Source organism: Heterodontus francisci, chromosome 40, assembly GCF_036365525.1.
Source record: "Heterodontus francisci isolate sHetFra1 chromosome 40, sHetFra1.hap1, whole genome shotgun sequence".
In the NCBI taxonomy this organism is placed as follows: Eukaryota; Metazoa; Chordata; class Chondrichthyes; order Heterodontiformes; family Heterodontidae; genus Heterodontus; species Heterodontus francisci.
The window spans coordinates 7,133,244-7,150,476 of NC_090410.1; the positions used below are offsets into that span (position 1 = coordinate 7,133,244).

Genomic DNA, 17,233 nt, shown 5'->3' on the forward strand with positions numbered 1-17,233 from the left:
ACTCTGGAATAGTGCAAGGTATGTCTGGGGAAAACCCACACAGGATATCACAAATAACGAGGGAACAGGCACATAAGAAATAGGAGTAGACCATACAGCCCCTTGATCCTGCTCTGCCAGTCAATACGATCATGGCTGATCTTGACATCAACTGCAATTTCCCATCCAATCCCCATATCCCTTCAGCATTAAATATATTCAATGACTGAGCATCCACAGACTTTTGGGGTAGAGAATTCCAAAGATTCTCAACCCTTTGAGCGAAGAAATTTCTCCTCAGTTCAGTCTGAATTGGCTACCCTTTTATCCTGAGTCTATGCTCACTAGTTGTAGACTCTCCAGCTAGGGAAAACAGCCTCTCAGCATCTACCCTATCAAACTCGGTCAGAATTTTATATGTTTCGATTCGATCACCTTTAATTCTTCTAAACCCCAGATAATACAGGCCCATTCTACCAAATCTCTTCTTATTGGACAGCCCTCTCATCCCAGGAATCAATCTAGTGAACCTTCATTGTATCCCACCTAAGGCAAGTATATCCTTCCTTAGGTACAGAAACCAAAACTGTGCACAGTACTCCAGGTGTGGTCTCACCAAAGCTCTGTACAACTGAAGTAAGACTTCCTTATTCTTGTACTCAAACCCCTTTGTACTAAAGGCCAACATACTATTTGCCTTCCTAATTGCTTGCTGCACCTGCAAGGTAATCTTGTTCAGATGGAAAACTGAAATTTAAAACAAGTTACATCATCTTGGGGAGATTTAAAAAAAATAGATCTGCACTATTCAAAGTTAGCGCAGCTTAAATTGTCATTAACAAAAAGAAAAGCAAGACAAAAGTTCTCTCCACTGGCTCTGCAAGTTCTTCCAGTTTTGAGGAGCTGGAAAGAAAAGAAATCCTAACTTTGTTCTTCCCACACTGTCGCGCACAGTTCCCAATTCTGTTAGATTCGTAATCAAACACATGCTGAGGTTTCTGGCGCAGAGTCAAGCCTTCCATCTGCAGTTTCTATATTCAGCACTCAAGAACATTAGCTCTCATTTTCCGCATGCCGTTAATCAATCGTCACAGCACTTGCTGCCACGTCGATTTCCCCCCCAGCCCTCCCCAAGCTCCTCTTGGACACAGGACAGGGACCCTGGTGAGTTACAGCTGACAACTTTTCATTGGGCACTAATGTAAGAATTGTAAAATTTGCTTAATGGAACTTTTCCCCAGCAATGTCCGTGTTTCTCCACCCGTGTGGTTCCCAAACTGGCCATTCAATGGCCTCAAGTAAAACGGTCTATTAGGGTAGAACTAAAGGTGCAGTTTTGTGCTGACCATTAGGGTGAGCATTAGACTGAGACAGCTCAAACTTATTTCACATAGGACCAATGTTCCCTGTAAAATTTTGTTGTGCATGGCCAGTTTTCTTTCAATGCATGGTACCTTTACAATTGTTTTGCGTGGCCACTGCAGGCACAATACCGAAGATGAAACAAGGCCTTCGCTGTACCTTCCAGGCTGCTATGCAGCCACGCTGGCACACAGCTTAGTGAGAACATTGCATGGGACCCCTCCCATCGGTTTGAAATGGACTTGAAACCTGTTCCAAGACTTACAAGTTCAGTATCTAACGCTCGGCACCACGCAGTCCCCAAGTTTTATTTCGTACTAAAAGTCACACACAAAATATATTTTTACAGGCTAAATAAAAATCAAACTCACAAGCTGGGAAGCCCAATAGGAAAATGAAACATCAGAAAACGTAAAGGGGAATGTACACACTCTTGATACACAAGCTGGAGCACGTTACAAGTCAGTAACACATCAAAAGATCAGAGAGATGTATTAAATCACAGCAGGGAAACAAGGAGGTTCAATGTAATCCAGTAATGCACCCAGTCCCTGGAACACCTCCAACATTGCTCTTTATTTATATACAAGTGTAACCTGTGGCACGGCTGCTGCTATTATTTTCCGGCAAGTAGACTTTTTGCTTTGATAACATTGCACATAATCGTGGACTTAGATGTCAGATTAACACGACAGAGTATGTGCTATGAACTGGATCAATACTGTGCATAATTGTTTTTAAAATAATCTGGTCATTCATCTTATTTCTCTATGTGGGGCGTTGCTTGTGCAGAAAGGCTACCTGCATTTGGCTGCAAAGTGGCGCAGTGGTTAGCACCGCAGCCTCACAGCTCCAGCGACCCGGGTTCAATTCTGGGTACTGCCTGTGTGGAGTTTGCAAGTTCTCCCTGTGTCTGCGTGGGTTTCCTCCGGGTGCTCCGGTTTCCTCCCACATGCTAAAGACTTGCAGGTTGATAGGTTAATTGGCCATTATAAATTGCCCCTAGTATAGGTAGGTGGTAGGGAAATATAGGGACAGGTGGGGATGTGGTAGGAATATGGAATTAGTGTAGGATTAGTATAAATTGGTGGTTGATGGTCGGCACAGACTCGGTGGGCCGAAGGGCCTGTTTCAGTGCTGTATCTCTAAACTAAACTAAGAGTCATTCACTGTGTGAAGGGTACCAAGAAACAGACGTGGTGCAGCAATTGCCAATTTTAATCAATAAACAGCCAGGAAAATGTTTGTCTGCGTGAACATCAGCTGAGAACTGACCCTCATTTCTCCTTACACACAATGAATTACCCTAGGACCCTCAATATCTAGACTCATACATGAAGAACAGCCATTAGTACAAGGCAAAGATAGAAAAGATCTTGTATGTATATAATGCCTTTCATGACCTTAACATCCCAAAGCACTTTACAGCCAATGAAGTACTTTTGAAGGCGTAGTCACCGTTGTAATGTAGGAAACACGCTTGCAAATTTGCATACTGGAAGATCCCACAAACAGCATTGTGATAATTAGCAGATAACCTATTCCATGGTGTTAGATGAGGGATAATTATTGGCCAGGACACTAGCTCAGTGCAGCAGAAGCCCACAGATCTGTGATCCCAGCAAGAGTCTGTAACAGGTGCAGGGGGGAATAAAAAGATTGGAGAGGTGAAATGAAGATCAATTAAGCAACAGTATCTTTTGATACTGAGCCTGTCACTCCAGAATTGGCCTTTATAGCCACTCCAGGCACTGCTTCACAAACCACTGACCACCTCCAGGCACGTATCCATTGTCTCTCGAGATAAGGAGGCCCAAAAGAAGAAATCTTTTGATACCAGTTTCCTGCACTCTGGATGCTACTGGCAGCTAGAATTGAAAATGCGAGATTTACACAGAGTACACAGTAAAGTTACTCTGATTAATGAGAACAGGTTACTTTTTTTTTAAAAAACATTCTTGGGATTCAGTGCTGCTGGCAAGGCAGATTATTTATTACCCATTCCTAGTTGCTCTGAGTTGGTGGTAAGCCTTCTTCTTCAACCACTGTAGCCAATGCGAAGGTGCTCCCACAATACCAGAACGGTACTTGCTATTCTTCATTGAAGCATCACAACAGTGATTGCCAGCCATGTAATACATTACACTTGTCATGCAGGCCCCCACCTAAGAGTGAGGCACATTAATTTCGCCACAGACATTAAACTTCAAATTGTTGCTGGGAAGAAAAAAAAAAGAGGGCCTATTATAAGGAATTGCCAGGCCCCCAGCTGGAAAGACATTTCTGCACACTAGCAGACAGTGTTGGAACAAAGGAACCAGTCCCTGCTCCCAATACACAGAACGGATGTGGTGAGACCAGTTTAGTCACATGACTGACTGGCTGTTCAGAGTTTTGAATTGAGAGTTTTAAATTAGAGAAAATACTGTTTGAAGACAGAAGACAGCTTTGCTCCTGGAAGAATATCTCTCTTCTGTCTGCTCCCGTTTCTTTCTCACCAGCTTTGGAATCCATTGAAGACACAGGAACTCCAAGAAAGAAAAGTCTCCTACAGTGAACAAGGTTTAAAGAATAATACTGAGCCCCAACCAAAAGCAATAATTACCGACAAACAAGAACTACCTGCAAAAGGACTCTACAGTGAGCTCAAAGCACAGTAACAAGAAACTCTTCTGATATTGCCTCAAACCTCACCACTTTATTTTTCTTCTGCTCTTTTCTGTCTCTATTTGCATGTGTGTATTGCGTATGCATGCTAGTGTGGGGTTTGGCATGTATCCATAGGCATTAACCAAATTAGAGTTTATGTTTTAATAAATTTCACTTTTCTTCTTTAAGCCCAAGAAAGCCTGTTTGTGCTCATTTCCTTGCCTTATAATTGGAAAGCGGTAAACAAGGATTCACCAAGGGGGAGCTAAAAGCAGTGTGTTTAAAATTATATTCTGCTACAGTAAGACCAGGTAAAGGCTGAAAGAAACCCTTAGATACCTTTCTCACCTGGTAGTAACACACTCAAGCCTAAATCTGTCCTCACGTGCACTTTGCAATAAAGGGGAGGGGAAATAAAGTGTCATCACTGTATAGCAATCAATAATGACAACTCTGGCTGACTTTCCTATAGTTGTCAAGGCAACATTATCGTCCCTACCATTAGCCTGGATAAGTTAACTAATGTGCCAGCTGCAGCTCACTGGGCAGCACTCTCGCCTCCGAGTCAGAAGGTTGTGGGCGCAAGTCCTGCTCCAGAGACCTGAGCACAAAAAAAAAATTAGGTTGACACTCTAATGCAGTACTGAGGGAGTGCTGCAATGTCAGAGGTGACATATTTTGGATGATACGTTAAACCAAGGCGCCATCTGTCCTCTCAGCTGAATGCAAAAATATCCAATGGCACGATTGCAAACAGGAGCAGGGGAATTATCCCTGGTGTCCTGGCCAACATTTAAAACCTCAATTCAACATCAATGAAGAACAGATTTCCTGGTCATTATCACATTGCTGATTGTGGGAGCTTGCTGTGCTATAATTGGCGGCCACGTTTCCTCCATTAACAATGACCACAATACAAAAAGGTACTTCATTGGCTGTAAAGCGCTTTGGGACGTCCCGAGGTCATGAAATCTGCGATATAAGTGTGTCTACCTTTCTTTAATATCAGGAATTGAATTTGCGATTATTTAGCTGCCAAGACCTATTACCACATCAAATTTCATAGAATTGCACAGCACAGGAGGAGGCCATTCTGTCCATCATGCCTGTCCCGGCTCTTTGAAAGAGCAATCCAATTAACCGCTCCTGCTCTTTCCCCATAGCCCTGAAAATATCTCGCATTAGGTTTTTAATCCATTTCGCATTTGAAACTTACTATTTATTCTGCCTCCACTGCCCTTTCAGGCAGTGCATTCCAGATCACAACAACCTACTGCTTAACAAAAAATATTTTCATATCCCTCCGGGATTTTTGCCAAAGATCTTAAATCTGTATTCTCTGGTTATCGACCCTCCCACCAATACAGATGCTCCTGATCTACTCTCATCAAAACCCATGAATTTTGAACACCTCCATTTTAACAACCGCTTAACCTTCTCTGCTCTAAGGAGTACAATCCCAGCTTTTCAAAGCTTTACCCATTAAAAAAAAAATTAGGAATTATAAAGAGCACGCTCTCTTAAAGCTCATGTATCAGAAGTCACATTGGAACAGAAGGCCATTCGGCATCCCCTCCCGCCACCAACCCCCCTCCCCCACCGAGCCTGTCTCACCATTCATTTACATCATTTCTGATGTCTTACAATATGTAATAAAATTCTTACCTCCGACTGCATGTGAAGATTGTGTTTTCACCGCAGCTGTCTGACACGATGGATACGGGTAGGTAGAAGCATTAACACCCATTTTCTTTGTACACACATGGCAAGAATCTCTTTAAGATAGTCTTCTTCCACTTGGCAAGCAACTTCAGTTGTCTACTGACAGAGGACCATCACACCGCCCGATGAACAGTTCCTGAGAGGGGGGGGGGGGAATTTTTTTTTTTTTTAAAAAAGATTAGCAATTTCCTCTACATCTACAATAGCCATCCTTTGTTCTGCTCAACCACTTCAAGTGACCGCGAGACCGGAGAGTGCAAACACCAAAAGTCGCATCATCAAATGGATGCCCTTCTTTAGAAGGGTGAACAGGAATGAGATATTTAACGTAAAGTTGCACATTGGAGCATGTTTTTAATTATTAAGAGGAACCAACGCACATTCCACAAGCATTATTAAAAAAAAAAGCATATGGGAACTGGTATTCTGCTCAACATTTCTCTCTTAACCAATGAACACCATTAAAAAAACAAATTAACTGGTTATTTATCATTTGCTATTGTGGGACCTAGCTGTGCACAAATTGACTACCGTGTTTGCCAAAGTAACAAGTTTTTTTTTTTAATTCATTCATGGGGATGCGGGTGTTGCAGGCTAGGCCAGCTTTTATTGCCCATCCCTTATTGTCCTTGAGAAGGCAGTGGTGAGCTGCCTTCTTGAACCATTGCTGTCCCTGTGGGGTAGATACACCCACAGTGCTGTTAGAAAGGGAGTTCCAGGATTTTGTCCCAGCAACAGCGAAGGAACGGCGATATAGTTCCAAATCAGAATGGTGTGCTGCTTGGAGCGGAACTTGCAGGCAGTGGCGTTCCCATGCATTTGCTACCCTTATCCTTCGAGGTGGTAGAGGTGATGGGTTTGGAAGGTGCTGTCTAAGGAGCCTTGGTGCGTTGCTGCAGTGCATCTTGTAGATGGTACACACTGCTGCCACTGTGCGTCTGTGGTGGAGGGAGTGAATGTTTGTGGATGGTGTGCCTATCAAGCGGGCTGCTTTGTCCTGGATGGTATTCAAGCTTCTTGAGTGTTGTGGAGTTGCACCCATCCAGGCAAGTGGAGAGAATTCCATCACACTCCTGACTTGTGCTTGTAGATGGTGGACAGGCTTTGGGGAGTCAGGAGGTGAGTTACTCGCCACAGGATTCCTAGCCTCTGACCTGCTCTTGGAGTCACAGTATTTACACTTTAAAATCAATCAATTCCATGGGGCAAAGCAGGACATAAAAGGAACTATATGAATGAAAGCGGTTTCTCTTTAACGCTTCCTATTCCAAAGGTTTGCTATGCCATTAAAAGTATTTTTTGCTTCGAATAACTCATTCCATTGCCCTTGTAACTCAGTGATTTAACTTTGAAGTTGAAACAAAATAAAAAATGCATTTTACACAAGTATCATGCACATTCTGCCTGGCCAACAGAAACCAAACCATTGCAAAGACAAAAGCCCAGCTCTTGGGAGGGTGAAATGGTGGTGGGAAGCAAGGCGAGGCACAGGAGGTAATGGCAGGGCTGTCTGCCTCTCACTACACGAAAAGCAAGACTGCTGTAAGCACCCAAAAAGACCCAGAACACCAAACCCACTCCTGGAATGAATCACTCTCATCTGATTACAGACCACATTGGATTTTCCCCAATTTCATTCCGTCCCTCACAGAGGGAACTTGCACTGGAGTGCAGTTCCACAGGAGCCAGCCCTCCAAAAGCTTGGGCAAGCAGCCAGACCTCCTACATGAGCCTCAACAGTGAATGAAAGCTGGTTATTCTATTAAAAGAGAGGAGACAATTAAGCATGTTCCTGTCCTCATCATATTCATGCTTTCCAACAGAGCTTCACTGGATAGTGATAAGATCGCTGGATGATTTTCCCCTCCTCAGTCCCACTGTCTGACTAGAATCAAGTAACTTATCACAAACTCGGCATACAACACAAGGTCTTCTGGTCCATATAGCTCAGCACCCAAGGAGACAATGCCTGTACCACTAAAGCCACTTGGACACCACTAGCTCTGATCTTTCAAGCAAGAAAAGGAGTCTGCGTCCCTGACAAATCTGGACTCCTTTTGTTACAATTAAAAAGAGAGAGATAAAAGCAGCAACAAAGGATTGGTTTCACCCAACGATACAGCCGAGAAGCTGCATGATCCATTTTAATCACATATTTTCCAGGATAAATTTATAACAGAACTTCTCTAATGTCAGTACTACAGAAGAGGGAAAAGAAACCCGAAATACAACAACATAAACATGAAAAAAATCCCTTTGATCTGGGTCGTTTTTAAACATGCAGGTGTCTGCTTTAACATCTGGTTTGGCCTTGTGCCAATACAAGTCTGCACTACATAACCAGCATACAATAAAAATGCAGTGTTCCACTTGTTCATTCTAAATTAATTACCACAACACAATATAGACAGAGGTTTTAGTAGATGCACATCAGTTAAAAACTCTGCAAAGGACACTGCTTCCTGTTGTCATTATTTTCTGTTAATAATTCCACATTGTCCATTAAATTTTGCTATGTCAACTGTCACGATGTAGCTGCATGTTCTGGCCTCTAGGTGGTTGTGCAGGGCAAATCTCGAGTCTCGTGCCCTAGTTCCACTGCCATCTTTATTTTTTTTTAATGATCAGCTGACAACACCATGGAAAATTTACTAGCATATAATAAATATATTCTCTGCGAGAAGAAAATAGTGGCCTAAATACTGGGAACCAATTCACAGTCAGCAGTGTCCCAGAATCCAAAGTCAAATAATGCCAATATAATAGCATATGATTTGAATAAAGTGAAATTATATGCATGTGAAACTTTTATACTACAACCACCTACAGACGTCCCATTCCTTCAAAACTAGGAATGGTGCCTTAAGAGGGTATTGAGCTGTATGTTACGAGCGAGAGGCACTAGTGTTTAAAAGGTGTTTCACTTGCAGGAGGAGCAATCGGGGTAAATTAACAGAATCAAGTAATCTTAAAACCGTATTAATTGTAATGTGCACTGGGAGAGGAGCAAATGAAAGCACATCAATAAGTGACAGCACTGTCCAATAATAAATCACTAACATGCCAACAAAGCACACTGGCTACCTTCCAGGACAGTCACTGCCAGTAAGTAAATAGGATCCAAAATTGAAAAAGCCCATAACCATGAACTCAACATACACATCAGATGCTGTCACTGTTACATTAGATGTACAACACTGACAAAAATCCTATAGGAAAAAGAAAACACACAAGTCAATTGTTTGAATGTTATTCGATCCTCATTTAATGCTCTCAAATGATTGAGTCAGAGCGCTCCCACTTTTAGTGACAGACCTATCCTCACCTTCACTTCACCCCAGCTTTGTGAAGCACTGAATGATCTCTCGGACATGACTGATGTTTAGAAGGAACAAAATCCATCATTTTACAGCTTTCACAGGAGAGTTAAAAAAAATTCCGGAGCTCATCATTTCACTTTTCATAAGGGCCCAGTGACTACACCAATCTGTCTGAGAATCACATAACAGTACCTTTCAACGACATCATTCCAGCCTGACAAAGATTTTAATCTGCACAGCTGACAAATCTTTACGGCAACAGCGCACATGATTTAGAAGAGATAGCAACGCACATTACCGAAAAGCACTAGAGACTCTACAGACTCCAAGGAAGAGGAAGCAATTTAATTTTAGGCATTTAATAGCATTCAATAAATCCAGCTTCTCCTGTTTTATGATGTCATCTGTTTTGCAATATCATCTGAAACCCTTTGATTAAACTGCTGTCTGATTACTGACTGCTGACCATCCATAATGCTGCAGGATGGGGGAAGGGGGCAGTCATCTAGACAGAGTCTGGCTCAGCAATGGATCTTTCTGGTATACTGGATTCAAAACTGCCATTATGAAATTGTTACTCAAACAGGAACCGGGAACTTAAGAGATGTAATTTGTTTCAAGTGCAATCTACCCTCTTCTTTCATTAGAGTTCTTTAAATAAAGAAGTCTTCATGTGCAGTGTCAGCCGTGGCTCAAGTGCTATCGCTCTGGCCTGAGTCAGAGCTTGTGGATTCAAGTTCCACTCCAGAGACAAGCACAAAATCTAGGCCGACACTCCTGCGAGGGAGTACTGTGCTTTCAGAGGTGCCATCTTTCAGAGGATGATGTTAAACGGAGACCCTGCCTGCCCTCTCAGGTGGGCATAAAAGATCCCATGGCACTATTTCGAAGAGGAGCAGGGGAGTTATCCCGGGTGTCCTGATCAATATTAATTCCTCAGCCAACATCACAAAAACAGATAATCTGCTCATTATCACATTGCTTTTTATAGGACCTTGCTGTGTACAAATTGTCTGCTGCATTTCCTAAATAACAGTGATTACACTTCAAAAAAAAAACACTCCACTGCTGTAAATTGCTTTGGGATGTACGGGGATCTTGTAAGGCGCTATATAAATGCATGTCTTTCTTTAAATAGAATATAAGTTACTTTTATTAAGAGTAAGGTATCAATCCCCTAGTCAAAGCGACTTACCCTACCTCATCCCTGGACTTAGCTGAATGATAAACATGTGTCGGTCACTGTGTCGGACAGGGGAAGCTGCCAGAAACAGCAACCCTGTATACTGCAAATCTGGATAATTTTTCTATATTATTGTAACGCAATGGTTTACATCCTATACCCCTCAGTCTTCACTGCCAACAGCTGCGACAAGTGCGCCCACCCCCAGGCATTTTATCAGAAACTGAAGCACATCTTTCTCTGAATTAAGGTTATGTTACATAGTTGGATGCGATAGGAAGAGACGGAATACCTACAGCGTCCTCCATTTGCTAGCAGTGATGTCCCTCACACTGACGAGCATAAAAATGCACCAGACCATTCACTCTCTTGCAAACCGGGTCTGAATTCAGCCTAGTCCGATGGGATACAAGTCTCATCTGTTTGCAGCCTCAAGGCTACCACACGGATTTGACTTTGGATGGAGTCTCGAGAACTCTCTAAGGACGTTCTTGTTGCACTTCTCACAGAAAGGATACAGGAAACAGTTTTTCAATTCCTCCAGCCCCTTTAACCTCCACCTTCTCTCCCTCGCATCACCGCTGCAGTCAGGACTGTGCTCATCTTTCCTCTTCTGGTCCTTCTAATCTATAAATAAATCATCCTACACACTTTTCCTCCTCCCTATTGTGCTGAGAACAAGACTTGTCATACAGTCTCCACAGAGCATCAAAGCTGTGCAACTTTCGGTATTGCTCAATTTTTCCTACTTTCTAAAGGCTTAAAAAACTGAAGCCTGCTGTCATCTAGTCATTGTTTTATGATGAATCTCACCTCTTTTATACTTGGTGTCGTGCACTAACAGCCCTGGCCTTTCACTCTGCTTTTTCAAAGCTGATCGACTGTCAAGTTGATAACTCCAGGTAAAACAGCAAATCATTAACCCATCTCAAAACAACAATTTTACAAGCCCTGCTTAAAACAAAGCCATTTGTAGTATTTCACTCCATGTTGCAGAGAAATAAGTCTGAATGCAGCTCACTTTTCTCTCACTGCTGGCTGCAAGGCTGCAACATAAATGAGTTTGGGCGGTCTTAAACCACTGGATTACTGCACAAATTGGCAGTCTAACTCAGACACTCTGGCTAGTGTGGGAAACTTTACATTGATACTGTAGCAGATGTTCCTTTTAGGTTAATGTTACTGCACACTGCTGGAGTCGGGTGGTGGGTACTTTTCTAAAAGCATCTAACCCCCTGCTGTGCATATGTTTGATGGGCTTTCTCCACTCACAAGCATTTTGGAACGAGGCACAGGCAGAGAGACACGTACAAAGGTGGGCACATTAAATCTTCATAATGTATCTCAACTTATATTAAAATATGCTCCTCTATAAAAACAGTGCTCCCTCACATGAGCTGCATCTGGAGAAAGTATTTTGGAGCTATATAACACCAGGGTAATGGTGATACGTTGACTGGAAAAATGAGATTAATGCATCAAAAGGGCATTTTGTTACATTAAAAGGTGCTCCAAGTCGATATAAGATTAAAGTATATTGAATTAAGTACAGTTTTTCATGTATCCTACTAATAAAACAAAAATACATTAAAAGCCCCTGCAACACTATATTTATAAAAAGGCTCTGGTTATTATTCCCAGTTGAACACTAGAACATAACAGTGGTGGCAGAAGATGCAGTTTGAGGTGACAAATTAAGTACAAAAAGCACACTGATGTAATATTAAAGCGTATTTGTTTAAGTCTGATTCTCCACTGGCTTATTGGCACCGAAGTTACTTAGCAAACTTGTATCGAGACATATGGGAAAAACAGTACTTAAGCCAAAACAATTCATCACTGCAGCTCATTAAATATTCAATGCAGAACCTCAAACTGCTCCCATCGCTACCACTAATAATACATCTGTAAATATCAATACTTAACTGTTTCATGAAGTATAGGAGATTATTCAACCCCAAGAGCCTATTTCATCATTCAGTTAATCATGGCTGTATCTTAAACCATCTTGATTCCATAAGAAGTGATTTAATCGAAGGTCTCAAGATATTAACGGGAACTGACAGTTTCTCTCTGTCTACCCTATTTCGACTGGTTGGGGAGTCCAGGACTAGACAGTACAGTTTAAAAGTTAGAGCCAGACCTTTCAGAAGTGAAATTAGAAAACACTTCTACACACAAAAGGGTGGTAGAAATTTGGAACTCTCTTGCACAAAATGAAAGTTGGTACTACATCAATTGTAAATTTTAAATCCAAGGTAGATAGATCTGTGTTAATCAAAGGCATTAGGGATATGGGGCAAGGCGGGTATATGGAGTTCGGTCACAGATCAGCCATGATCGCACTGAATGTCACGGAACAGGCTCAAGGGGCTGAATAGCCCCCTCCTGTTCCTATCCCTTAATACCCTTGAGCCTCAACAGCTTCTTGGGGGAAAAGACATCACCAGATTTCATCATTTAAAACACAGTTGGATGGTGTAACGGGAAGACTGTAGGTTTTTATCCGCTGGACCAAAGGCCTTCTTTATCTGCATTCATCTTGCAATTTTGTGGTATACAGCTCCAAACACGAGTGTGCAAGGGCAAAAATCTTTAAACTATATCGCTGGGTGTGTTTCCCTCACCACAGTAGAGGGGCACAGCAGAAAATGCCTGCCAACTCACCATAACTAAAAACTTGGCAGCAACACGGCAACGCCACAAGATATATTTTGGCACAACCTTTAAGCATCGAGTTTCAAAGTGCAGTGTTCAGATTCTGTATTGCATGATTTAGGAGTGAATTTTTGTATTATTAATATACGCCAATAGAATTAAATCTGCAATACCATTTTGCTGCTACAGGTAACCTTCCAGAAGTTAGGTCAGCTGGGGAGGAGGAAGGCGTGCCCGCAAGAGTGTCAACACTTTTATAGCGCCCAACTCCCAACTCAGAATAAACTGCAAATGCTGGAGAACTGAAAAGGAAAAGAGAAAATTCCACAAACATGAAGCGCATCTGAGGAGACAGGAGAGAGGCGTTAATTCAAAGAGATAGCATAGGCACTATGGGCTGAATAGCCTCCTTCTACACGCTATGAATGCACAGCAATCTTTACCTTTTTAAATATTTATCCAATTCCCTTTTGAAAGTTACTACTGAATCTACTTCCCCCAAGCTTTCAGGCACAGAGTTCTGACAACTTGCTGACAACTCCATTCTGGCCTCCCTGATTTTAAAAAATCATTCCAGCACTGGTGGCTGTGCATTCAGCTGCCTAAGTTCTGGAATTTTTCCCAAAAAACCCTTCGCCTCTCTCTCCTCCAAGAAACCTAACTCAGAGCAAGTTTTTGGTTACCTGTCCCAAGACCTCCTTATGGCATGCAATGCAATTGGATAGCACTACGGTGGAGCACATTGGGACCTTTTATGTTAATTGTTAAAGATGCTTATATAAATGCAAGTTGTTACTACAGAGTTTAAAAAATTATCATCTTTCTTCCCACCCCACCCTTTTTTGACAATTATTTTAAATCAGCAATAAAAACAGAAAACACTGCAAACACTCAGCAGGTCTGGCAGCATCGGGGGCGAGAGAGAGAGAAATGTTTCAGGATGATTTTTTTTTGGCCAGAAACTGCAACTCTTGCTTTTCTCTCTCCATAGATGCTGTCGAAACGGCTGAGCATTTGCAGCATTTTCTCTATTTAGTTCTAATGTCCAGCACCCGCAGTATTTTGCTTTTGTTTAAAACCAGCATCAGGCTGTAACCTAGGCATCAGGAGTGGTGCAAACGTGAAACTTTAGCTGCAATGGATGCTGACAGACCCAAGTGTTTTTTCTTTATTTTTAAAAGTTTGAAATGTTAGTGGAGCTTTTCTTCCAAATAGCCTCCTGGTGCCAATGCACAACATTGTAAAGTAATACAAGGGAAGAAAAAGAAAAAGGAGCACAGAAAGTTAAGTGTGTAAAGTGCAGCCTGATGGTAACCTTGAGCTCGCTTGTAACAGACTGACTGGTGTTTACATACAAACACATACCAGGGCACTGCACAGCTGTCAATCAAACCGTCATCCCGCCCCCGCCGCCCGCCCATTGGCCATTGCCTGGCCCCCTTGCATTCCCATTGGCTGGAAGCCCCGTCGATCATCCGCCGCGGCACTGCTTCCGGTCCCGGGGCGGCTTCCACGCCCATTCCACTCCCGATTCACAACTTTTCGCCTCGTAAAAGGCGCAAAAATAAAAACCACTCGGGACGGAGGAAGGAACAGAAAAGCGCCGAATATCCGCCCAAAAATAAAACAGGCCGGACGGGGGAATTAAAATATTTCTTAAAAGTCCTCAGCCATTGAGGCCTCGGTGTTTTTTTTTTACCTTGAGGATTTTCTCCGCAAGTAAAACTGTGGCACCGGCCGACCGTCGCCGCCATCAATTTCTTCAGGTTATAAGAAAAGAGAATTATAAAAGCTTTCTCTCAAATCTTTCCGCTTTTCTCTGGCGCGCGCTCCCGCTCCGCCGGCGTCGCGACGACTGGCGCCCGGACCGGAAGTCAGTGCGTCGTTGATTGACGTACGCCGCCGCCCAATCGCATCAGCGGAGGGCGGGCTCCCAACCCTTAAAGCTGTAGCGTCCCCACCTAGTGCTGCCACCAAGAACAACCACTTGCATTAATATAGCGCCTTCAAGGCTGCTTGCCAGTCAGATTCTCTCCTCCCTACTCTCCACTACCTTCATAACTAATAAACAAACGTGTTCAAAGGACTTTTTTTTTAGAAATAACACCTTTTTGCTTCTTGGCCCAGTGATTTTTATCCCAGGTTTTATTCACAGCGCTACACTGGAAGCGTACTCTTACTTCCTGGAGACTCCAGGGCAATCCTCATTGGCAAATCTCATCAGTCCCCCTCCCGATGCTCAATTTTAATCAGTGCTCACACGGGCTTTGTAAATTCTGAGGCAATGTTTGAAAGGAAACAGTGTCCCTGCAGGGAAAACTAGAACAAAATGTGGCACTAGTTGCAGAGATTCAAGACATCCCACCCCATCACCATCAAGAAGTCTGTCAACCGGCTTAAGAAGTTTCAAATGAAACTTGGCTACATTGTGGATCCCAGATTCTCATTCTGTGTGCAAAATCCTAACCATTGCACACCCCCTCCTTATCTCTGTAACAGCCTCCAGCCCTACAACCCTCCACGATCTCAGTGCTCCTCAAATTCTGACCTCGTGCCATAAAAAAGATATTTAGACAGGTGACCAAAAGCTTGGTCAAAGTACATTTAAAGGAGCATCTGAAGGGAGGAGAAAGGCTCAAACAGGCAGATTCTCATCACTCCACCATTGGTGGCTGTGCCTTCATTTGCCTAGGTCCTAAGCATTGGAAATCCCTCCCTAAACCTCTCCACCTCTCTCTCCTCCCTGATTCTGGCCGTTGCTCACTCCCACTCCAGGACCTGAGCGCAAAAACCTAGGCTGGCACTCCAAAGCAATACTGAGGAAGTGCTACACCTTCAGAAGTGCCGTCTTTCGGATGAGACGTTAAACCGAGGCCCTGTCTGCCCTCTGAGGTGGGCGTAAAAGATCCCATGGACACTATTTCGAAGAAGGGCAGGGGAGTTCTCCCAGCTGTCCTGGCCAATATCTATCCCTCACTCAACATCACAAAAACTAATGATCTGACTATTATCACATTGTTGCTTGTGGGAGCTTGCTGTGCGCAAATTGGCTGCCGCATTTCTAACAACAGTGACTACACCTCGAAAAGTACCTAATTGGCTGTAAACTGCTTTGGCACGTCTGGTCATTGTGAATAGCACTTTATAAATGCAAGTCTTTCATTTTTCTTTGTTCGGAATGAATAGGTTTTCAAAAGCAAACCTCTGACAGGAAAATCAAATTGTTTGATGGTTCCTGACACCTGGTGGGACTCTTAGAAAACAAGACAACATTGACAAGTGACGGTGGCAATTTGAAGTGATTGTCCAGCCCAGTTCTGTCAAACCAGCCCAAAGTCCAATCTGCTCACCATAACGAGGAGACAAACCATAATTCATACGACACTTCAAAGCCTCCCTGTTTATCTTGGAAAGTCTGTTCCTCCATGAGACAAAGACGTTTTATTATTAACCATTAACTCCCCGGAATGTCTGACAGTCAACTTTTTGGAAACTCCAAGAGTTAAATTACCAGGAGAGATTACAAAAATTTGTATTGTATTGCCTGGATTGTAAAAGGTTGATAGTGATTTGATCAAAGATTTCAAGATATTAAGGGGAACTGATAGGGTAAATAGAGAGAAACTATTTCCACTGGTTGGGGAGTCTAGGACTAGGGGGCAGAGTCTAAAAATTAGAGCCAGACCTTTCAGGAGTGAAATTTGGAAACACTTCTTCATGCAAAAGAGTCATAGAGAAATACAGTACCAAAACAGGCCCTTCGGCCCACCGAGTCTGTGTTGACCATCAACCACCCATTCATACTAATCCTACATTCATTCCATTTTTCCCTCTCACATCTCCACCTTCCCTCAATTCTCCTACCACCTACCTACACTAGGGGCAATTTTTACAATGGCCAATTTATCTATCAACCCACAAGTCTTTAGCAGATGGGAGGAAGCCCACACGGTCACAGGGAGAGCTTGCAAACTCCACAGAGGCAGTACCCAGAACCAAACCCAGGTCACTGGAGCTGTGAGGCTGCGGTGCTAACCACTGCGCCACAGGTAGATGTTTAGAATTATGTTCCACAAGTGACAATTAATGCTAGATTAATGGTTAATTTTGAGATTGATAGATTTTTGTACACTTAAGGAATTAAGGGATGTGAGACAAAGGCGGGTAAATGGAGTTAGGTCATAGATCAGCCATGATCTCATGGAATGGCGGAACAGGTTTGAGAGGCTGAATGGCCTCCTCCTGGTTCAATGTCCCATGTGATTCATTGGGACGGAAGATTGACGAACTGCCATAAAAAATTGAGGAGATTCGATGTGCTGCAGTTATGCACATAAATCGTTCATGCCCAAAACTTCCA

General features: G+C 42.9%; 1 protein-coding gene across 2 annotated transcripts in view; it reads right to left on the reverse strand.

The window, feature by feature from the left end:
* The window catches only part of LOC137353025 (BTB/POZ domain-containing protein 7-like), a 66,018-nt gene extending 51,277 nt beyond the window's left edge, over positions 1 to 14,741 (reverse strand). Inside the window, exons 1-2 of one of the 2 annotated variants that reach the window (XM_068018938.1) lie at positions 14,573 to 14,741; positions 5,656 to 5,848 (exon numbers count right to left, since the gene is read on the reverse strand). In XM_068018938.1, the coding sequence (XP_067875039.1) occupies positions 5,656 to 5,737 (82 nt within the window). In that variant the 5' untranslated portion in view covers positions 5,738 to 5,848; positions 14,573 to 14,741. The remainder of the gene's footprint in view (positions 1 to 5,655; positions 5,849 to 14,572) is intronic. The other variant, XM_068018939.1, reaches the window with a different exon arrangement.
* Positions 14,742 to 17,233: the final 2,492 nt, after the last annotated feature.